The 23,719-nt window shown below is 43.8% G+C and overlaps 1 protein-coding gene across 1 annotated transcript; it reads left to right on the top strand.

Annotated features, from left to right (window-relative positions):
- The first annotated feature begins 15,336 nt into the window (after nucleotides 1-15,336).
- Nucleotides 15,337-16,275, top strand: LOC101825090 (olfactory receptor 2A2-like). The gene has a single exon (XM_005083864.1). The coding sequence runs from the start codon at nucleotides 15,337-15,339 to the stop codon at nucleotides 16,273-16,275; it is 939 nt and encodes a 312-aa protein (XP_005083921.1).
- Nucleotides 16,276-23,719: the final 7,444 nt, after the last annotated feature.

Raw genomic sequence — 23,719 nt, 5'->3', positions numbered from 1 at the left:
CTTGAACAAATTCCTCTGCTGGTCTCAGTCTCCGAAAGTTCGTGTAAGAGAAACACACACAGAATCACAAGTGCTGTGGCTGCTTCTGACTTTGTACTCATGTGCTGTGTGACCTTGGGTGACTCCACAGCCCTCTCTGAGCTTCACAGAACCACCATCTAAACTGAAGGTATTAAATATGATACTCCCTTCAGCTCCATTGTCTTTGATATCAGGCTAGAGGCCCATAAACATGCCAGTGCCGTGAGTACCAGGGAAGGGTTGAGATGGGCAGGGCTCTGTGGATGAGGGTTTGTTGAGAAGTGAACCCAGAGTGTTGGTGGGTACCTAGCATGTGGACTTAAGATCAACATTACATGAACCTTGTAGCCTCTGGGAAGGCAGACATGCTAACCACGGTACCACCAAGACCTCTGCAGACCTGACGGCCTCTTCATTACTTCTGAGTCACCGAGCTATTGAGATGCCTTTCTCTTCATCTGTTAAATGATATTATTTCTTCCACGATGGAAACTACATGAGATATAGCTGATTTACAGAAGATGACCAATACATTGTGACAACTTAGATAACTTGACGTGGGGTAGATGGAGGAGCCGGGAGAGGAGTGATAGAGGCGTTCCCTTAATATCTAAATCTCCGAGGGGCGGGTCTGAATGCACAGTGGTAAGGACTGGTGGCCATGGGATGGTGGCGGACAAACAGGTGTAGACGGCCAAACAGGGGAAAGAAGATAGGCGAGATACGTGTTCTGAGCTTCAAGGAGTGTGAGGAGTTAGTAAGGGGGGAAAGTGACCCACGCAAGGAAAGTGTATGAAGGTAAGGGGTGGCCTAGCCCAGCTCAGAGCCTTGGGCGGTGGGAGGGGAAGCTTTCAGGAAACAAGAATGGGCATGAGGGCAAATGACCGTACCAGCATCCAGAGGAGGACAGGGAATGAGAAGATGCCTGTGTCCCCTTCCAGCTGAGCCACACTGCAGACCTGAACCATCTCAGAGGCCTTCCCCTGGCCGCCTCCTCCACTCTCCAGCAGGTGCACTCTCACTCAGCACGCCCCTTCCTGTGTCTCACTGACTACTCAAGACCTTGCTCAGTGACTCTGACTATTTCCTAGTTGGTATGACTCCAGCAGCTGAGGGAGACCCCTGAGTCCTGACATTAACAAGATGCACTGGGATCCTGTCTGGACAGCTAGAGTCTCCTCCTTTTGGAGATTTGGGGCTTCCTAGTAGCTGGGTTTCTTAGTCCTTTCTTTCTCTTGTCACCCCACTCTCCCCACTGTGGCTCTGCTGGCATTTCCTCTGGTTCTTTGTATTTGCTCAGACCCTGAGCTCTGCACAGTCTCCTTGGGGTCTCCCGAACCTTACCTGACTGGTCCAACCTTGTTTATTTCATGTGTGTACTGTCTTTCCAATCAGGCTGTGGGCTGACATTATGTCTCTTTTAGACTGTTCCACAGCATTTAGCAAAAATGGGGCACCTGTTAAGGGCTTGGGGAAACCGTGGGTTCAAGACTATGTTCACTTAGGGAAAGATATATAGGAGTTAGTCCCCTGCTGGACAATGGCAGTAACATTCAGACAGCCCAACTTGGCATTAGGCTTCTCTGTGTAAACTGAGTTCTGCTCTGCCTTCTACCAAAGCAATAAGTGCCAGGGTTGGTACTAACTCCTGGGTCTTGAACAGCATAGGTGACTTAACCACTGTGCTTTCCTGTCTCTTGCAAAGGTAATGAGGGAACAATTACCTCAAGCCCTCTCACCAGGAAAGCACCCTGAAGACACTCACTCTCCATCCCTCACTTACTGATGTCCCTTGCTTCTTCCCAGGCTCTGAGTTCCTGGTAGAGAGGGAAGAATCTTCACCAAGCACCCTGCCCCCACCTTCAATCACCTTCAGATGACCAGCCTGTTTTGTTGCAGCAGCTTGCTTCATCCTGTGGCGGCAGCTGCCTGTCTTCTCTGGGTTCTGTGGGTCACAAGAGAAGGCAGTCCATCCTTTTCTGCTCACACTGATGCTCGATGGGAGTGGTCCAGTGTTCTCTTAAGTGTGCAGGGCAGGGCTCCAGTGGGCACACCCAGAGGTGCCCTTTTGTCAGATGAATTTGGAGAGAGGAGTTCCAGCCCCCGAGAAGCCCTGGGGATTCTATGCCAGTGAACACAGCACAGGGCCTCTGGGCTGGATGAAAGATGCAGCCAGGAAATCTAATGTCCCTAAGATGTTTCAGGCTCAACCCCTGGAACCAGGGAGCTGGGCATCCTTCAGAAGTTTCCATTAGGGACTGAAATTTCTTCCCCCTGACACTTCAGAATGTCTGCAAGGGTGGTCAGGGGAGCCAGGTGGTCAAAAGGCTGGGCAGATAGACTTCTCTCCCCTGACCAAGTCTGAAGGCTCCCAAATGCCTCCTTGAGTCCTACTGGAATTCCAAGAGAGAATAGTGGTTGACTGGCCTCATTAGCTGTGGCAGGATAATGATTACCACAAAGGAGCCTGCCTTGCAAGTGACAGGCATGGGCCAACTGTGAGCTACAGTACCATCTGACAGGCGGGTCTTAGCTAGTCAACTGGTAAGGCTTCCCCAGGCTCAGTGAAAATCATCAGAGAACTGAGATGAAAGTAATACCCTGAATATGGTGTGTTTAAGAAATGGAGGAAACTCTCCTCTCCCTTCCCTTCTTCCTCTTCCTCTCTTCTCTTACTTTCCCCCTCCCTTCTCATCCTTCCTTTCCCTCTCCTTTCCCCTCCTCTTCATCCTTTTTTTTCCCTTCTCCCTCTCTTCCCTTCCTGTCATCCTCCTTCTTCCCCCTGTTCCCAATCTCTATAAGCCCACCCAGCCAGCAAAGTTGAGGCTGTAACCTTGAATCATATATCTCTGAAACACAGTTCTATCTATTCCAGCTCACTTGTTTTTCTCTCATCATAGTTTCTTTTTCATCTAACACTTAGTCATGGAGGGTTAACTTCTATTTATGCACTATGATTCAATTTGTGAAAATTCTGCTAAGAATTTCTCAGTGTGTATATAAGGGATAAACACCTATAACTCTATTTATAATATAGTTTCTTGTTTTTGTATTAGACAAGTGCTAGACTGACAGACTGAATTGAGAACTATGCATTTTTAAATGTTCTAGGAGAACTTGTGCATACTTTTCAGTGTTTCTTAATTCCTCCTTATTTGATTTGTAGAGTTCATGAGCTAACCCATATGGGTCTTTGGTTCATACTGTGGCAGTATTTTAATTATGCATTCAAGTTTTAAAATTTATACTGGGTGTGGTAGCACAGGCCATTAGTACTAGGTCTCAAGAGGTAGAGGCAGGTGGAGCTCTGTGAGTTGGAGGCCAGCAGGGTCTACACAATGAGTTTCAGCCAGTCAGGGCTGTATAGAAAGACTGTCTCAAAACAAAGAAAGAACAAAACAAAAGTATTTGTGACTATTCAGGTGATCTAATGTTTACAAATGAACTTCAGTACTTAATGTCTTTCAATGAGTTTGCCCACTTTACCTAAGCCTTAATTTATTAGATTAAGGTTGCTCATAACATTCTCAGTTTTATATCTATAGAATCTACAGTGATGTTATCCTTCATATTCCTAAGACAGGAAGTTAGTGTCTTCTACCTTTATCCCTTATCTGTCTGGCTATGATATTGTCAATATTATTTGTCCCTCAAAATAAAAACACTAGGTGCTGGAGAGATGGCTCAGTGGTTCAGAGCGGTGGTTGCTCTTCCAGAGGAACTGTGTTAGCCCCAGCATCCAGTTCTAGGAGATGTAATACTCTCTTCTGGCCTCTGTGGGTACTAGGAATCCAAGAGTATGCAGACATACATACATGTAGGCAAAACACCCAGAGACATAAAATAAAATTTAAAAACAATTAAAAATAAACAAAATCCACTGTTACTGTCATTGTGTGTTCCTACTCCATCTCAGTGATTTTTCTCATTTTAAATATTTTTTCCTTTTCTTTTTATTTAAGTTGTTCATCTTTATCTAGTTCTTCAGACAAGAGCATGTGCCATCATTAATAGGGGATCTTTTTTCTTTTCTAATGTAAGCATTTTAATGCTATAAATCTTTTTTTGTTTGTTGTATTTTGTTTTTCAAGGCAGGGTTTCTCTGTGTAGTTTTGGAGGCTGACCTGGACTAGCTCTTGTAGAACAGATGGGTCTCAAACCCACAGAGATCCACCTGCCTCCAACTCCCGAATGCTGGTATTAAGAGCTTGTGCCACCACCTCCCAACTAGCTATGAATCTTTTACTAAAGACTGCTTTTTCCAAAGCACTAAATTTTTTATTTATTTTATTTTCATTTGTTATAAATGCTAAATTTTTCTGCTTCATAGGACTTTATAATATTTTTCAGTTATGTGTTTGCTTCCAGATACTTGAAGCAAAGTATGTGTCTTAGTTACTGTCTAGGTATATGCCTTAGTTACTATTCTATTGCTGTGAGGAGACACAGTTTCAGTGGGGGAGTCCATGACTATTGTGGTGGGAAGCAGCCAGGCATGGCACTGGAGAGGCTTAGTCCATTACCATGATGGTGGGGATCATGAAGAATGCAGGCAGGCACATCTGATTCGCAGGCAGCAAGCAGAGCAAGGCACTGGGCATGGCATGGACTTTTGAAACTTGAAACCCTACCCCCAGAACAGTGGGTATTCTTGGTTGTGGACTTGACTACATCTGAAATTGACTAAAGCCCAAGTGGCTGGGTACACCAGTGAATAACTTTTTCTTAGTTAAATAATTTGAAGTGGGAAGACCCATTTCTAATCTGGAGTTTTTGAGGTGGGCAGAACTACCTTTAATGCAGGCCACACCTTCTGCTGGCAGCCATGTAAAGAACATGGAAGAATGAACTCTTTTTCATTTGCCTGCTTGCTCTTGCTCTGCCTAGCAAGTCCATTCATTTATTGACATTAAACCCCACTTTTTCAGGATTCTGGCATATACAGAAGAATCGACTGAAACATCTATCCTCCTGGACTGAACAGATATAGGCTTCTTGGACCTTCTGTTGGTAGACAGTCATTGCTGGTCTGTCAGAATGATAGACTGTAAGCCTCTCTAACAAATTACCTTTCTGTGTGTGTGTGTGTGTGTGTTTTCCTCTAGAGAACCCTGACTAATAGACCCAGTGACATACCACCTCCAACAAGGCCACACCTCCTAATCCTTCCTAACTTCTTCCACCAACTGGTGACCAGGCATTTAAATATATGATCCCTTGGGGCTCATTTCCTTTTTTTTTGGTTTTTTGAGACAGGGTCTCTTTGTGTAGCTTTGGCTCTCCTGGGATTTGATCTGTAGACCAGGCTGGCCTTGAACTCACAGAGATCTTCCTGCCTCTGCTTCCCAAGTGCTGGGATTAAAGCGTGCTCCACCACTGCTTGGCATGGGCTCATTCTTATTCAAACCAACATACCATTTTTATGCTAATGTCTCTCTCAGTTTTTGAATGTCTGAAAAATTCATTATTTGCTTCTGTTTTGAAATATATTCTCTAGAAATATAAGATTCTAGTGTCAAAGCTTTGAGGGGAGAAGTTTACTTCTTTAGTAAATTTCTTGCCTTACAAACAGTTCTGTCAGTAGATCCCATGTAAAAATACTGGACATGATGAGCCATGCTTATAATCCCAGTTCTGGAGAGATGGAGAACAGAAGATCCCGGGGGCTTGCTAGCCACCTAGCCTAGCCTAATTGGTAGGTTCCCAGTCAATGAGAGGCCCTGTCTCAAAGGAAGTAGATAGTGTTCCTAAGGGTGACACTTGAAATTGTCTGGCCTCCACATTCATTTGCACACATACATGTACACTCTGAATTCCAGGTGCCTTAGCTTCCCAGTGTACCCCAAACACAGGATACCCAAAGCTTCCTCTTGTCTTAATCCGCATGACACAACTTTGCATGTAGCAGCCTGGAAGAATTTCAGGGCTCAACTCATTGGTTTCCATTTGACCATACATGCTTTTTTTTTGCTGTTAGGTGAATTTTTCTATTTTTAAATGTTTTTAATTTAAATAGGATTACATCATTTCCTCTTTGTGACCTGACATCTAGTGTCTTAGAGAACGTGATCTCATGTGTTTTGTTTAGAGTTTGGGTTATCATGAGTGGGATAGAAGGTAATTATGCTTCCTGTCACTTCATCTTATAAATGTATTCTACAACTGGTATATTTTACAACTCTAACTCAACTCAGTAAGGATTTTGTACAGAAAATCTTGAAATACTACAGTGATGTCTAATTTAATATGATAATAGGAAAAATGGGATCAAAATGACAAGTCTAAAAGGTGAACAGGTATTTGAAAATAATGACTATAAAGAATATATAAGTAGATGGTAGATTAATTACCACATATCACGTCTTTAAAAGACAGAATGGGCCTGGGAAGATGGTATAGTCAGTAATGTACCGGCTGCACAAGCATGTATGTGGACTTGAGTTTAATTCCTAGCACCCATGTGAAAAACTTTGCTCACCTATGTGATAACAGTGCTGGGGGGCAGAGACTGGGGATCCTAGGGATTGTTAGACAGTCAGTCTTGCCAACTGTGGAGCTTCAGATTCATCATGGGACCCTTTCTTAAAAACTAAGTAAGAGAGTTAGAGAGGAAGACAGCAGATATTAACTTAATGGCCTCTATATGTGCATGCATAGGAAGGTCTGCCCATAGACAGATACACAACTAAAGGCACATGCATACATCATACCCACAGCCACCCCCAACACATGAAGAAAATAAAAGGCCCAATGCATACATTAGAATTTGCCCACAAGAGAAAACAGGAAACCTCAGTTAACAGTGGTGTAGATGTGCACACAAATAAGCAACCAGCTGATTGCATTAGCTCATGTGGAACAATGCTGGTAAGAAAGATATTGCTAACTTTTGATGCATGTCCTTACAGGCTCAAGATGGCTTTCTAGACTCCAACTAATACATCTGTATTCGTGATGAGAAAAAAGTGTGGGAGGTCTTGAAGTTGGAACAAGTTACCCTGTCTCTCTCAATAGGAAACCAGTTTTTTTCTCAAAACCCATTAGTAGAGGCCCAGTGACATAGATCGTTCAGCAGGTGAAAGTGCTTTCTACCAAGTCTGATGACATAAGTTTGATCCCTGGAACTCACATGATAGAAGGAGAGAACCAATTCTAACACGTATAATGTGGCATACACACATCCATACACATATAAACATAACACATACATACACATACAACTAACAATTATATAAATAATAAATAAATGTCAAAAAAGTTGAAGCTCATTGGTGAAATTTCCCATTAAGTTTCATGGGACCAGACCAAGTACCTTATCTGCCATCCTACAAGAGACTCTGGAAGAGGAGGAAACAGGGTTGTCACCCTGGCTAGGACTGTTTGTGATGTGTCGATTGCTCTCTCCCAAATGTCAGTGAATACATGTTGCTTTTGGCAAAGAAGAGCTAAGTGGATAATCCTACAACTAGAATCAGTTACAACAACATTTAATGTGAAATGTGCTGGCAGCCAAGTGAGAAGACCAGCTGTCATTCAGTCAGAGGGAAAAAAAAAAACAGGGAGTGCATCCATAGTCCAAATGGGACATTTTCTTGCTTTATGCAACTGAGGAGTAATGTTTTAGTCCAAACTTTCTGTGTGGATCACACCTGGAATTCAAGAACAGGGGAGACATTGTAGGTGGTACAATCCCTGGGATGGCTGCCCTGGGTTCTATAAGAAAGTTGACTGAGCAAGTTATGAGAAGCAAGCCAGTAAACAGTCCTCTTCAATGGCCTTTGCATCAGCTCCTGCTCCAGGATCGTACACTGTGTGAGCTCCTGTCCTGACTTCCTTTGATAACATAAGTCAAATAAAACCTTTAACCTCTAAAAAAAATAGAACAGGGGAGAATCTAGCAGGGATCAACCTGGACATGAAGGCATTATAGTGGGATCACTCCAAGTCTGAGAATCTCTGCTTTCTAATCTCTAACACTTGTGACTGGGGTTGAGACCTTGAAAACATATCAAGTTTCCTCAGAAGGCTGGGGTCTGGCTTGGGGAAGCCATCCTGCAGGTGAGCTGGATGTCAGAAAGGCTCAGAGCAGACCACCTGACCAGGCCAGAGACCCTGGTGGTCTTGGCTTATCTTCCTACCCCACAGAACAGTTGGGAGGCACGTCTGGATGGCATTTCAGTAACCTCAGACACTTGACCTTGAAGGAGTCCTCTTACCTCTCTGATCACCAATGTCCCACCTCTGTAGAACACTGGCTATATTTCTCTTTTCCCTTTGGTTCTTAGGAAAGTATGTGTTTAGTAGAAACCACAGATGTACATCCCTCTCCACCACCAATTGCTCCTTTTGACTCTAGAGTCCACTAGTTAACTACTTCCAGTCCTACATACTTCCACATGTGATTCTGTCCTGTGTGAACTAAGAGTCCCTGTGACTTCCTGCCCCTCGTTTGACTTGAGCTGGATTGAGAACTGGTTGAGTACTGGTTGGGAACACAGCCTTGGAGGTCACACAAATCTGCTGACAAAATTCCTGGCTCCCCATGGGCCACTTTAGGCTCCATGCCTGTAGAATGGGGGTGGTGACACTGCAGGATTTGTCACATATTGGAGCACAGTGACTACTCAGAAATCACAAGTGTGACCATGGGATGGGAAGCATAACTCTAATTTATGAAGGGAAGTGGGGCTCTGGGAAGATATATGACTTACTCAGGTCCCAGTGACCAAGTCTGTATGACTACCAACCCAGGGCTCATCTGTTAAAGTAATCATGTCCCTAGAGGCTGTTCCTGGGAGCCCTTAGCTGTGCAGAAGGGCTCCCAGAAGAAGCGTCTGTTGGGGTTGCTGTCTGGCATTAGAGCAGTTGGGTGGAGGCCAAGATCCAGCTTGGGAATTCTGAGTGGGATCAAGACAAGAAGAGCTTCTCAGGAGGAGGAGATTCAGATGGTACCACGCACCATCCTGAAGAAAGGAAAGGGTAGGTAAGAGTTACCACATAGCAGATGGAGGATCCTGGAGGAGAGAGAAGGGTGGGGTTGGAGGGTGGAAAGGAAGGCTATAGGGGGTTGGAATAAAGAGAACTCAATTTTGATATCAGAAGAATCCAGTGCCTGCTTTCAGAAGTATAAGACATTTTATGAGGGACAATCATAGTCACCTGAGCTACTATGAGAAAGAGCAAGACTTCTGTCTCTGGGCGTCTGACAGCATCCTATGGTAGTGACACTTCAGAGAATATAGATGCTCTCCAGAGGGATGGATATCCAAGTCACCTTCAGCTCTGAGGTCTAGTGAGTCTGAAGCTGTCCAGAGAAGATCTGTATGGCTGTCTTTGGCAGCTTGGAGAGGGAACTTCAGCTGGAGGACATGAGAGGAACACTGAGATCCTGCTTGCCCTGGACTCCTGCCCTGCCCTGGACAGCTCAGACCGGACTTTTTCCCATACAGGGCTCTTTGGAGGACTGGGGCTGCCTTTCATAGACCAGAGCTGGAGGCTGTGGTTGCATTTCATTCTGGAAACAGCTTATTCTTGTGATATTCAGACAGGCTACAATTTTTAAGCAGCCAGGCAAGGAGTGCTCTGAAGGAAGGGACATGCATTGGTGGCAGTTGCTACAGCCCAGCCACTTGGGTTCCACGAGGTCATCTATGACCCTTGGCTCCTCCCTGACCCCTGGCTTCTGTTTTCTAGTTCCCAGCCCTTTTTAGTCCATGGAGCCCCTTTCCTTTTCTGTGGTGCTTCATTTTGGGTATCTGTCTCTCTACAGACAATGATGCTTGCTTGGCTTCTGTGTCTCTGTTCTGTCCAGTCTTTGACCTGGTACCCGGGCCAGTTCTTGCTGCCTTTGGGTCAGGGTCTTTGATCTCTCCATTAGTTCCTTTTTATTTGTTACCCTGGATTCTCCAGGTAACACCGGGCTTCCATCCCGTCTCTCCATTGATATGGCACACCCAAGTCCTTTAGTGGACACCCCTTGTTTACCCTTGTATCCCTGAGCCCAGATCACCTTTCTCCTCTCGGATGATACTGTGGACTCCTACCTGGATGTGGCAGGAGAGATCATATAGAGAAGGATCAACTCTACCAAGAGGCCTCTGGCCCCTTATCAGAATGTCTCTTCCTCATGAGCTGACTGGCAGGAAGGAGACCATAGCAGGGCATGGCACGGGGCAGAAGTGGACATAGGCTCCAGGAGATGGACATGTGGCTACCCGCCTCCGTGTCCTGACAGTCCCAGTAGCCTATGGGCAAGTCGGGCACCATCTTCTCACTACCTGCTCGCCCTGACCTGTTTCTGCTTCAGTTTCACTAATCCTACTTAGGGGACACAACTTCTGTCCTCCCTGCCCACTTCCTTTTTTTTTAAAGAAAAATTTAAAGGAATGTTTATTATCCAACAAAAGTAAACACAAATAATTTGGGGTTGCTTCATGTCTGGGCACCTTCAGAGTTCTATTTCACCAATTAATTCAATTTTACAATTCATTTCTTTTTTATTTTAAAACAATTTATTTAAAAACAATCTTTTCTCATTTTACATACCAATCCCAGCTCCTAATCCCTCCCCTCCTCCTGCTACCCCCTCCTTCCCTCCACCCCACCTCATCTAATCCTCAGAGAGGGTAAGGCTTCCTAAGGGGAGTCAACCAATTCTGGCATCTTACTTTGAGGAAGGACCAAGGCCCTCCCCCCTTATATTTAGGCTGAGAAAGGTATCTCCCCAAAAAGAATGGGCTCCAAAAAGCCAGTTCATGCACTAGGGATAAATCCTGGTCCCACTGCCAGTGGCCCCAGAGATGACCCAAGCCACACTACTGCCACCCTCTTTCAGAGGGCTTAGTTTGGCCCTCTGCAGGTTTCCCCACTGTCAGTCTAGAGTCAGTGAGCTCCCACTAGCTCAGGCCAGCTGTCTCTGTGGGTTTCCCCAAAATGGTCTTGACACATTTGCTCATGTTATCACTCCTCCCTTTCTTCAACTGGACTCTGGGAGCTCTGCCCAGTGCTTAGCTGTGGGTCTCTGCATCTGCTCCCATCAGTTACTGGATGAAGGTTCTATGATGATAACACAGGTAGTCATCAATCTGATTACAGGAGAAGGCTGGTTCAGGCATCCTCTCCACTGATGCTTAGGGACTTAGCTGGGATCATCCTTGTGGATTCCTGGGAGTTTTTGTAGTGCCAGGTTTCTTGCTAGCCCTATAATGACTCCCTCATCAAGAAATCTTTTTCCTTGCTCTCCCTCTCTGACCATCTGGTTCCCTCTGTGTTCTCCTCTCCCCGTCCCTTCTCCCCTCCCCCTCTCCTCCGTCCACCTCCCATCCCCTCCCCATTTTCATTTAGCTTCTACTCTGGATGAGGTAAGGATGGCCCAGCAAGTGAGTGAGAAAGATAAATGGGGAGAGGGGACCTGTTTCTAAGTAGGTAAGACGCTGCTCCATTGTTCGGAGCAAAGGTTCTGGCTAGGCTACACCTGTGACTGTAGGGAAGGTGTGCATTCTCTTTTCCCCATATGTTGAATGGGCATAGTCATAGCACCAGCCTCACATGCTTGCAAGCATGTTGGGGCATCTTTGTCTGTTTTGTGTAGTAGGTGATGGCTCTGATTGGAGGTGCCCCTGTTTATCATTAGATTTTTCAGTTATTTTTTTAAAGTATTTGAAATAAAGTTGTGAATAAAAAGCAGATGTTGTGATACTTGACACGTGGACAGCTGCCATTGTTAGAATTATTATTCATTGGTTTGGATAGGAGTTGAAAGAAATGGTAGAAAGGCCACGGCATTAGCATCAACCTCTATAGTCCTCTTTCCATGGACTTGTGCCCTGGTTTCTTCTCAGAGGTTTAGGAACCCAGCACAAGTAGGGGCTTTGGGGGCTTTGTTTATCTGTTTGTTTGTTTGCTTGCTTGACTGCTGGGGAATAGGAGAGGAAAGTATAAGACAAAAGCATTTGTAAACATTCCTTTATCTTTTGTTCTGGCTTCTCAGCGGCTTCCAGTACATAGATCACATCATAAGCCTTTACTGTTTTTGACATGCCAGACTCTGTTTTCAGTCAGGACTCACAGAGGAATATCAAGTCATGCTCAGTGGAACCAAGCTTCTCATGGGGAGGACTCAGACCTACAGAATTTCCAAACTGACCAAGTTTACTTTGAGCTAAGATGGGTCCCAAGAGTGGACCTCCCGGCAGCAGGAGATCTGGGCCCTTGTCTCAGCTTTGCTCTGAACTCCATCATGCCCATGGGTGTCTCCAACCACAAGTTGACCTCCATGGCTCCTCTCTCGTGGCTCCCTGGACTTGCAAGGATGCTTTCTGTGCAAGCCCTCATAGCTGCCCACCATGTCTCTAAGAGAAAGAGCCCACAAACCTGCCTGGGAAAATGGAACTAAAAACAAGGAAAGTAATGAAGCCAGGGTGTTCCTGCAAGTCTTTTAGTCTTTTCCCTGTAGACAAGGAAACCAGAAGAGGCCCGGTTACATTTTTATGATAGAAAGAATGCTCTGAAGGCTAGTATAGTGAATGACATGAGTAATGAATGACTGAGTTGAGAGAATGAGGAGGCGGAGGAGGAGAAAGAATGGGACAGAAATATGCTGAATGTCTGAGGTGGACATTGGCATGTCTGTTAAAGAGGGGCAGATGGGTGACTGAGGCATTCTGGGGGTAGTGGCAGTGAACCCTGTGGAACAATTTGAGATATAGAGGATGAAGCTGCAACTGGGGAATTTCTCTGAGTTTCTGAATGGTCTCATTGGATTTTTCTCACAGATGTGCACATGTGTAAATATCTATATGCATGTATCTATATGTACATATGTGTGTGCATATGCACAGATTATTATACTATAACCAACATAAGTTTCTTTACCTTCGTGATTTGCCATTACCCCTAAAAATCAAGGACAGGAAGCATGTCAGTAAGCTGAGGATTCATTCTGGCTGAGTTCTAGTGAGCCATGACTTTGCTGTAGATAGGAAGCCGTTACTGTCAGAGCATGTGAATTTTTTTTCTACCATACATCCCCCGCCCGTGTCTCAGTTTCTTCATCCATAAAGTGAAGGTAACAATAACTACTCTCTGTATCTTGTGGAGGCAGAATAAGGCTTAAGAGTAGAATACCAAGGCACTTTGCAAGGCATTGCTCCAGAACTGAATTCTGTAGCCTTGGCTTCTAGTGATAGACACCAATGCTCTTCCTTGTCACCCTTCACGTGGTGGGTACCTACTTCCTAAGGCTGGAGAGTCAGGGAGTTTTTCCTAAGAACTTTTCTCACCCTCTAGAAAACTATAGATGGGTAGGACCCACAGTCTCAGAAGCCTGATTCTCTGGCCGTAAGTCTTGGAAGTACAACAGACCCCTTTTTTTGTGTTGTTGGTATATAGACAGCTGTCCCCACTCAACAGCCTGTCTTCACAGATCAACCAGGTGTAGCATTCCCAAATGCAAGATCCTCGAGGCAAATCTCACTTACTGGCTTTTATGTAAAAAGGTGGAGGGTGGGAAATGGCACTCTAGGTCCAACGGCAGATATTCTAATATCCTTGGTCTACTTACCCTTGGGAAGAATGTTGATTGCAAACAAGGTAACTTTATCCCTATTTTACAGCTGGGAAAACTGAGTCCTGGGGAGATTAACTGCTAGCCAACATCACATAGCACCAGTATTCAAGCAAACCAGTTGTCTGTGACATACCCTTCTGGTTTTCCCCTCTAAGGCCCACTGTGGCTGAAGCAAGCACTATTATCTTATGGGAAAAGCAGGAAACTGTGAAACACTCTTGGGAGACAGCATGGCCTACAGAACCTCTTTAATGAAAAGTGGGGATTTAATTAATGAAATGACTGATTTCCAACTGGTTGTATTGGATGAAGTCTGTAAATGTCCTGGAAAGGGACATGGCCTGCAAGAAGGCCAGGCTGTGCGAGTTCTTGTGTCAAAGTTAAGGAATCATCTAGTGGACTGGATGTAGGCACAAGATTCTTGTGAAGACTCAGCTAAGGAGGCCCGAGAGCAAGCAGGCTGAAGCCAGATACATTGGTGCTAGGAGTTACACTGACAACATAACACTGCTCTGTTCTCCAGCATCGACAATTCAGATGACACCCCTTTGAAGCGGTGTCTTTTCCCTGCTCACATAGGGAAACAGAGTCTCAGGGGCGTGTGTTAGGATCAGAAACAGCTAAGTCAATAAGTTGGCTTTTGTAAGGAGAAGAAACAGGGGGTAGACATCTGGGAAAGTGACAGCTGACTGGGCATCCTGGGTGATGGAGTGATTTCATAGCATACTTGCGTAGCTTGGACCTGAGTCCCAGTTTGTGTACCAAGAACCATTCAGAAATGCACTTGGCATTTACTGAGCATATACTGTATGTTAGATCTCTTTCAGGGTGATTTTTGTGGTAAATATCTCAGTTTTCTTCTTATGTGTTTATTCCCATTTTATACTTCTAGAAGCTGTCTCAAAGAGTTGGAGAAAGGATAAAATGGCTCACTCAAGCAGTCACTCAGGAGTGAGAAGTAAGTGTTTCTTCCAATTCTGTGGCCTGTGATATAAGCAGTTTGCAACACTCTGGTCTGTGTACTGCACTGAGTGTAAAATTTAGGTGGAAAAATAATTTAACGTCATTGAAGGAACCAAATGGAGTCTCTCCCTACCTTAGGCATTTGAACTGCCAATTTGCATAGAGTTTTAAAAGCATTTTACTTCTATTTTTTATGTATTGGTGTTTTTCTTGCATGTATAAATGCATAGCATGTATGTGATTGGTGTCCACAGAGATCAGAAGTGGGCATTAGATCACCTGAAACTGAAATTACAGATGGTTATGAAACATCATATGGATGCTGGGAGTCCAATCCAGGTCCTCTGAAAGAGCATTGGGTGCTTGTAACTGTTAAGCCATCTCCTGCATGGAATTTTTACACCATTATTGTTCTCTAACCACCTGACTGTCTGAAGGAAACTTAAATGCCTTAACAGGAGGAAGTTTCTGGTAAGGAGAATTAGGTACATCTTTTCCAGTGCCTTCATTTCATAGCAGAGGAAACTGAGGCTGAAAAGGGGAGCTACTGTGGGTTTAGAGGCAGAGCCAGTGCTATACATGAATCTCTGTTCTTCATAAACTTCCTGGGAGTGGTTCCAGAGGACAGCAACAGGTAAAGTGGACAGTCCAGTTAAGAACGATATAATAGGGTTTCATAATATTTGGAAGCTGACCACTACCTAACCCCAACTCTGGTGCATGACTTAGCTAATTCCCTGTGTGAATTGGTGCCTTCTTCTTTTTTAAATTAAGAATAGAGCATAATGCAAGGTCCCAACCAGACCTTTGTGACAGAATTCATTCTTCTGGGCTTTTCCCTGAGCCACAGGAACACACCTCTGCTCTTCTCGGCCTTTCTGATGATTTATCTGTTGATCATTCTGGGCAATGGCTTGATCTTCACCCTCATTTGCTTGGACTCACATCTTCATACCCCCATGTATTTCTTCATTGGCATCCTTTCCATGTTGGACTTAGGCTATACCACCACAACTGTGCCCCAGATGTTGGCACATTTGGCCAGCCAGAAGAAGACAATCTCTTACTCCAGTTGTGTGGCTCAAATGTACATTTTCTTGGTACTAGGTGTCACAGAGTCTTGGCTCTTTGCTATCATGTCTATAGACAGGTATGTAGCCATCTGCCACCCCCTCAGATACAGGGTCATCATGAGCCCATGGCTGTGTGGGGTAATGGTTATTTTCTGTGGACTCTGTGGTGTCACCTCTGCTCTTGTCTACACCATATTTGCCATGCGCCTCCCCTATTGTGGTCCCAACAAGATCAACCATTTCTTCTGTGAAGTCCCTGCAGTTTTAAAGTTGGCTTGTGCAGACACCTCAGTCAATGACCAAGTAGACTTCATTCTTGGGTTTAGTGTCATACTGATTCCCCTGTCTCTTATCCTTGTCATCTATGTCAACATCTTTACTTCCATCTTGAAGATCCGTTCAGCACAGGGACGACTGAAAGCCTTCTCCACCTGTGCATCCCATATAACTGTGGTCACCATGTTCTGTGTGCCAGCCATGGTCATGTACATGAAGCCTGGTTCTAAGGCCTCCCCAGAAGAGGACAAGAAGCTTGCCCTGTTCTATAATGTCATTTCTGCTTTTCTCAACCCTGTCATCTATAGCCTCCGGAACAAGGATGTGAAGAGGGCTTTCCTCAAGGTAACAGGATGGGGTAGACCACCAGCATGAGTTCCTGGAAGGACATGGAGGCAACTCATGCTATAATATTATTGTCCAAGAACTGACTCATGTGATAACAGGACCCATGCAACTCCCCCTTCTACCTCTCATTTCAACCCTGTACAGGTCTTTTGGGGACTACCCCCTTCTTTGCTGGTGGACAGGGCACTGTGAAATGTTCCCCAGGCACATCAGTCCTCTCCTTCCCCTTTGTTCTATATTGCCTAGGTCTGTCATAAAGCAAGAAATGTCTGAGCCATTAAAGCCTTTTATTAAATAGGCTTTGGGAGGATTTCCCATGACTATCTTGAGAAAAGCTCACCGTCTTGTGGAAACCATGTACATGTATCATGTGAACTGGATACAGGGCAGAAACATGGACTTGGAGAATTCCTGGCCCAAGAGGAAGAATAAACTGAAACTAATTCTTTGTAATCCGGAGACAAGTAGGGATAGCTTGAGGTCGAGTGCAATCTGACCCCACAGACCTCATATCAGGCCACCTTCTCCCTTATTTCATGTCACATAAACTTGACTCTTCCACTGACTTTTTTATGACTTGACTATGAAATTCCCACCCTCACAGGTTCATGTACAATGGACAGGCTTTGAGGCTCTGATATGATCAATGGATTAACCCCTCAATGGATTCATGATATTATGGTGTTATTGGGAGGTGAGAAAGCATAGAGGTAGGATGTAGGAGGTGAAAATAGGTCATGAGGACATGTACTTGGGAGTCACATACCCTGACTGCTTTCTTTATTCCTTTTTTTTCCAATCCCTGACTGTAATAAGTTGGACAGAGATGCTTCATCATGGCCTCACTGCCACAGTAAACTGAATTCTCTGAAACCGTGAGCAGAATAAATTGTTCCTCCCTTAAGTTAGTTTTCATGGGCATTTGAACATAATGGTCATAGAAACATAAAGCCAAAATACACAGAAAACATTGAGTGTCTTCTCCACATCAAGACCTCCTCATATGCCATTCTCCTTCCTTACCCCTAACCCAACTCTTGTTGACTCCTACTCTCCATCAAGTTGTGTTTTAAACCAAGATTCCCAGAACAGACTTTTCATGAGTCCCAAAGAGCTGAGCATGAACCTTACAACCATCTTGTACCCACCCCCACCCCGAGAAAGACAGGCATTGTGGCACAAGCCTTTAATCCCAGCAGTTGGGAGGCAGAGGCAGACAGATCTTTGTGTTCAAGGCCAGTCCATTTACAGAGCAAGTTCCAGGACAGCCATGACTATCCACAGAAACTCTGTCTCAACAACAAACAAACAGCAGCAGCAGCAACAACAACAAAAAGGCATGTAGTCCAACATCTCAGCTCTCAGTTGGAAACCAAGTTCCATAAAGCAGGGATCATGCCAATCCTGGTTACTGCTGCATCCTTAGGATCTAGCATCATGCTTCATGATTTTTACCCTCAATGAAGGTGTTGTGAGTCTAAGAATGAATACTACACTGTGAAAAGTTGATGGATTAGAGGTAACAAAATATTATATCCAATGGAAAACCTGTAAAATATTTATAATGAATCTTTACAATGTTCATAAAGGGGTTTTGAAATTCACCTCTAGGACTCTGTTCTTCAGGAAAAATCATAAGTGCAGACCAAGTTTTATATATAACACATTTGTTACATAATTATTAGGAATAACCACCAATATGACTTCCCATCCTTATGAAATACTGTGCAAACAGTATTGTGTAAAAAGTCTGAGAAAGTATTAAGTATCACTGGAAAGTGGGTCTGGAGAGATGACTCAGCAGTTAAGAACACTTGCTACTCTTGCAGAGGACCTAGGTTCACTTCCCAGCACCTGCTTGGTAGCTCACAGCAGCCATCCAATTCCAGGGGATCTGAGCACTCATCTGGTCTTCATGGGCACCAGGCACTTATGCAGTCCCTTACACACATGCAGGCTAAATAGCCACACACATAAAACACAAATTAAATATTTTTAAAAATATTACTGGAAAATGTGATACGATATTATGTAGAAAATTAAGGATGTAAACATTCATATATAATTGACTTATGTATTACCAAACGTGCTATGATTTAGATTAGGAATATCTCTGGAAAGCTTATGTTACAGTTGATTGCCCCCTGATGAATTTTGGGGGAAATAATTGGATCATGAAGGATCTGAATTCAAGATTCATTTGACTATTGGGAGGTGGTGGACATTGTGGAAGGTGGAGCCTGCCTGTAGGACGCGCGTGTTGGGGTGTGTCTATAAAAAGTGTATTTTGCCCTGGCACATTCCTGTCTCCCTCTCTTTGTTTCCTAGCTGCCATGAGGTGAGAAGTTTTACTCCACCACACACTGTCTGTCATGATATTCTGCCTCACCTGAGGACCAAGTGACCACTGACTAAAACCTTTGAAACTGTGGGCCAAGATCAATTCTCCCTTCTCCTTTTGCTTTTCTTGAGTAGTTGATACAGCAATGGAGCATGTACTAGAACACATAAATACATTTTTAAACACACACACACACACACACACCACCACCACCACAGAAATAGAGAGACACATTTGTATCATAGTCATTAAAAACCCAGAGACAGATATTCAGGTTCAAGCTTCAAGCTGAGGATCAGAGTAGCAAAGCAGCCAAGCCAGTAGATCTTACCTTTACCAAGCTGAAATGGCAATCTTGTCTCCACAAATGCTTAAAGGCAAAGGCTCTGAATTGCTTTCTCATCCTCCTTATATTCCTTTCTCCACGTAGCCATATCCTCATCTCTCTACCTCCCTAGTGCTGGAATTAAAGGTGTGTGATCCCAAGTGCTGGTGTCTGTTACTCTTTACTCTTGTGTAGGCCAGGGTGGCCTTGAACTCAGAGAGATCTCCATCTGCTTGTCTCCTGAGTCCAGGGATTAAAGGTGTGTGTCACCACTGCCTGTCTTCTACAGCTAACTAGTGTGACTGGCTGTGCTTTCTGATACTTCAGGTAATCTTTATAAAATCATAAATAATATATCACCACACACATGCACACATACATATACATATTAGATATTGGTGAGTAGAGTAAGATTATAATGATTTTTGATCTTGGTCATGTTGTGCTATCCAAAATCTTTGGGCTCATATGCACACATGCACATATTCTCATACAGACACATGAACACATAAATTCTAAAATCATAAAATGGGAACAAATGGAATGAATGCATAGGATTTTGCATCTGTTGTTGAGAAAGCAATTCCCAAAACAAACACTTAGAAGGAAAATCAACAGCTGAGTAATACTCCATTGTGTACTTGTACCATGTTTCTTTATCCATTCTTTGGTTGAGGGACATGTCACTTTCAGTTTCTGCCTATTATGAATAAAGCCACTATGAACAGAGTTGAGCAAGTGTCCTTGTCATAGGAAGGAGCATCCTTTGGGTATATGCCCAAAAGTGGTATAGCTGAGTGTTGAGGTAAATCAATTCTCAATTTTCTGAAGAAGCACCATGTTGATTTCCATAGGGACTGTACAAGTTTGCACTCCCACCAGCAATGGAGAAGTGTTCCCCTTGCTCCACAACCTCACCATCATGAGCTGACATTTGTGTTATCGATCTTAGCCATTCTCAAAGTAGTCTGGATTTGCATTTTCCTGATGGCTAAGAATGTTGAGTATTTCCTTTTTTTATTTTTAAAGGAGTTTTTTTAATTTTTAAATTTAAATTAGAAACAAGGTTGCTTCATATGTCAATCCCAGCTCCTTCTCCCTCTCCTTCCCCTCCTCCCACACCCTCCCACCAATCCCCCCACACCCCCCTGCCCCAATCCCCACTCCTTTCTCCAGGGAGGGTGAGGTACTCAATGGGGGGTATCCATAGTCTGTAATTTCATCCAGAGAAGGATGAGAGAGCATCTCTCATAGTGGGATGGGCACCCAAAGTCCATTTGTATGTCAGGGCTAAATACTTATCTACTACCCAAAGCCCCATAGATTGCCTAGGCCTCTTCACTGACACCCACATTCAGGGGATTTGGATCTGTCCCATGCTGGATTCCCAGCTATCAGACTGGGGTTCAAGAGCTCCCCCCTTGTTCAGGTCAGCTGTTTCTGTGGGTTAAACAAGCCCAGTCTTGACCCCCATGCTCGTCAGTCCTCCCTCTCTGTCACTGGTTTCTTGAGTTCAGCTCAGTGTTTAGCTGTGTGTGTCTGCCTCTGTTTCCGCCAGTCATTCATTGAAGGTTCTGTTTCCCAGACTCTCTGGCAGTGGAATTGTAGGCTGGCACTCCCCTGATCCATGTCTAAGACCATATATGAGTGAGTACACGCCATGTTTATCTTTCTGTGGCTGGGTTACCTCACTCAGGATGGTTTCTTCTAGTGCCATCCATTTGCCTGCAAATTTCAAGATTCCATTGTTTTTTTTTTTCTGTTGAATAGTACTCCATTGTGTAAATGTACCACATTTTCTCTATCCACTCTTCAGTTGAGGAGCATCTAGGTTGCTTACAAATTCTGGCTATTACAAATAATGCTGCTATTCATACATTGGAACAGACACCCTTGTTGTATGAATATGCATCTATTGGGTATATGCCTAAGAGTGGAAATGCAAGGTCTTGTGGTAGGCTGATTCCCATTTTCCTGAGGAATCTCCATACTGATTTCCAAAGTAGTTGTATGAGTTGGCACTCCCACCAGCAATGGAGGAGTGTTCCCCTTTCTTCATATCCTCTCCAGCATAAACTGTCATTGGTGTTTTTGATTTTAGCCATTCTGATAGGAGGTGGTATTTCAGAGTTGTTTTTATTTGCATTTCCCTGATGGCTAGGGATATTGAGCACTTTCTTAAGTGTCTCTTGCCATTTTAGACTCCTCTATTGAGAATTCTCTATTTAGTTCTGTAGCCCACTTTTTAATTGGATCCTTAGGTGTTTTGGAGATTTGCTTCTTGAGTTCTTTGTAAATTTTAGAGATCGGCCCTGAAGTGTTTCTCAGCCATTTGAATTTCCTCTACTGAGGATTCTCTGTCTAGATCGGTACCCCATTTTTAAGTTGGATTTTTTTGTTTTCTTGATATCTAGTTTCTTGAGTTCTTTATATATTTTGGAAATTAGTCCTCTGTCAGATGAGGAGTTGGTGAAAATCTTTTCCAATTCTATAAGCACTTAGTGCTATGAGCTTTCCTCTTAGCACAACTTTCATTGTGTTTCACAAATTTAGGTATGTTGTGCATTCACTTTCATTGAATTCTAGGAAGTATTTAATTTTTTCTTTATTTCTGTCTTGACCCCAGTAGTCATTCAGTAGTGAGTTGTTAGTTTTCAAGCAAAAAGTTTGTAGGCTTTTTGTTGTTTCTGTTGTTGAAATCAAACTTCACTCCATGGTGGTCTCATGAGATGCAGGGGGTTATTTCAATTGTCTTGTATCTGTTGAGACTTGATTTGTGACTGAGTATGTGGTCAATTTTGGAGAAAGCTCTGTGAGGTGCTGAAAAGAAGATATATTCTTTTGTGTTTGGGTGAAATGTTGTGTAGATATGTTAGGTCTGTTCGGTTTATAATATCTGTTAGCTCCAATATTTCTCTGTTTAGTTTTTGTGTGTATGACCTATCCATTGATGAAAGTGTGGCATTGAAGTCCCTTCCTATCAATGCGTGAGGGTCAATGTGTGATTTAAGGTTAAGTAATGTTTCTTTTACAAATGTGGGTGCCCTTGTGTTTGGGGTATATGTTAAGAATTGAGAAATCATGTTGGTGGATTTTTCCTTTGATGAGCTTTTAAAAATAAATTTTATTTAAATTAGAAACAATCCTATTTTACATATCAATCACAGTTCCCTCTCCTTCCCAGCCTCCCATGCCCCCCATCGACCTGCCCATCTCATCCTCCATCTACTCCCCAGGGAGGGTGAGGCCTTCCATGAGGGATCATCAAAATCTGTCAAGTCATCAGGTTAGGTGTATCTAGGCTAAGAGAGTATCCCTCCATGGGAAATGTGCTCATGAAGTCCATTTGTGCACTAGGGATACATCTTGGTTCCACTGTCAGAGGAACCATTGACTGCCCAGTGCTCCTAACTGACACTTACTTTCAGGAGGCCTGGTTTGGTCCTATGTTGGTTTCCCAGCTGTCAGACTGGGGTTCATAAGTTCCCACTTGCTCAGGTCAGCTGTTTCTGTGGGTTTTCCCAATGTGGTCTTGATCCCTTTGTTTGTCAATCCTCCCTCTCAGAAACTGGTTTCCAGGAGTTTGGCTCAGTGCTTAGCTGTGGATCTCTGCTTCTGCTTCCATCAGCTACTGGATGAAGGCTCTAGGACTGCATTTAAGCTAGTCATCATTCTCATTATAGGGGAAGGGCATTTAAGATAGTCTCTCCACTATTGCTTAGGTTCCTAGTTGGGGTCATCCTTTTGGATCTCTGTAAAATTCCCTAGTGCCATATTTCTCTTTAAACCTATAGTGTTTCCCTCTATTGATGTCTCTCTTTTCTTGCTCTATTCCTCTCCACACTTAATCTTCCTGATCCCTCATGTTCTACCCCCTCCTCTTTCCTTAAAGAAATAGAAGAAAACAAACAAAAATTGGCAAAGAATGGGCTGGCAAAACCAGCAGAGACAGCTGATTTGAACAGGGGAGTGCTCTTGGACCCCAGACCGACAGTGGGGAGGCCAGCATGGGACTGATCTGGACCCCCCCAAATGTGAGTGTCAGTGAGAAGGCCTGGGAAACCTATGGGGCCCTGAGCAGTGGATCAGTGTCTATCCCTGGAATACAGTCATCATGTGCCCATAGCACAAAGAGGGATGCTCTCTCAGCCTGGACTCTTAGGGGAGTGCCTGGACCCTACACGGAGTGAAATGACAGACTCTAGATATCCCCTAGGTGGAAGGAATTGGCAATAGGGTGGGAGGGTGGGGGGGAAGGGGAGTGCGGGAGGAGGGGAGGGAGAGGGAACTGGGATTGACATGTAAAACAAGCTATTTAAAATTAAAATAAAAAATGATAAAAAATACATGAAATGGAGGAAAAGACGAACCAGAAAATCAAGAAATAAACAAATCTCTTAAAGAATATAGAGTGCCAAGAAAAAACAACCAACCAAACAAATGAAGGAAACAACTCAAACAGTTGAAGGACTGAAAGCTGAAATAGAAACAATAAAGAAAACACAGAATGAGGGGGATGCTTGAAATAGAAAAGCTAGGTAAATGATCAGGAACTACAGATGCAAGTATAACCAATAGAATACAAAAGATGGAAGAGAGAATCTCAGGTGTTGAAGACTCATTAGAGGATATACAGTCATCAACCAAAGAAACTCTTAAGTCCAACAAATCCCTAATACAAAATATCCAGGAAATATGGAACACCATGAAGAAGCCAAACCTGAGAATAATAAGTATAGAAGAAGGTGAAGAAATACAGCTCAAAGGTACAGAAAACATATTCAACAAAATCATAGAAGAAAACT

Source organism: Mesocricetus auratus, unplaced genomic scaffold (assembly GCF_017639785.1).
Source record: "Mesocricetus auratus isolate SY011 unplaced genomic scaffold, BCM_Maur_2.0 Super-Scaffold_100014, whole genome shotgun sequence".
NCBI lineage: Eukaryota > Metazoa > Chordata > Mammalia > Rodentia > Cricetidae > Mesocricetus > Mesocricetus auratus.
Note: the sequence above shows the minus strand (reverse complement) of the source record. Positions and strands in the feature narration are given on the sequence as shown.

Excerpts from the sequence above, each read along its gene's own strand:
- LOC101825090 (XM_005083864.1), top strand. The coding sequence starts at position 15,337 with ATGCAAGGTCCCAACCAGACCTTTGTGACAGAATTCATTCTTCTGGGC.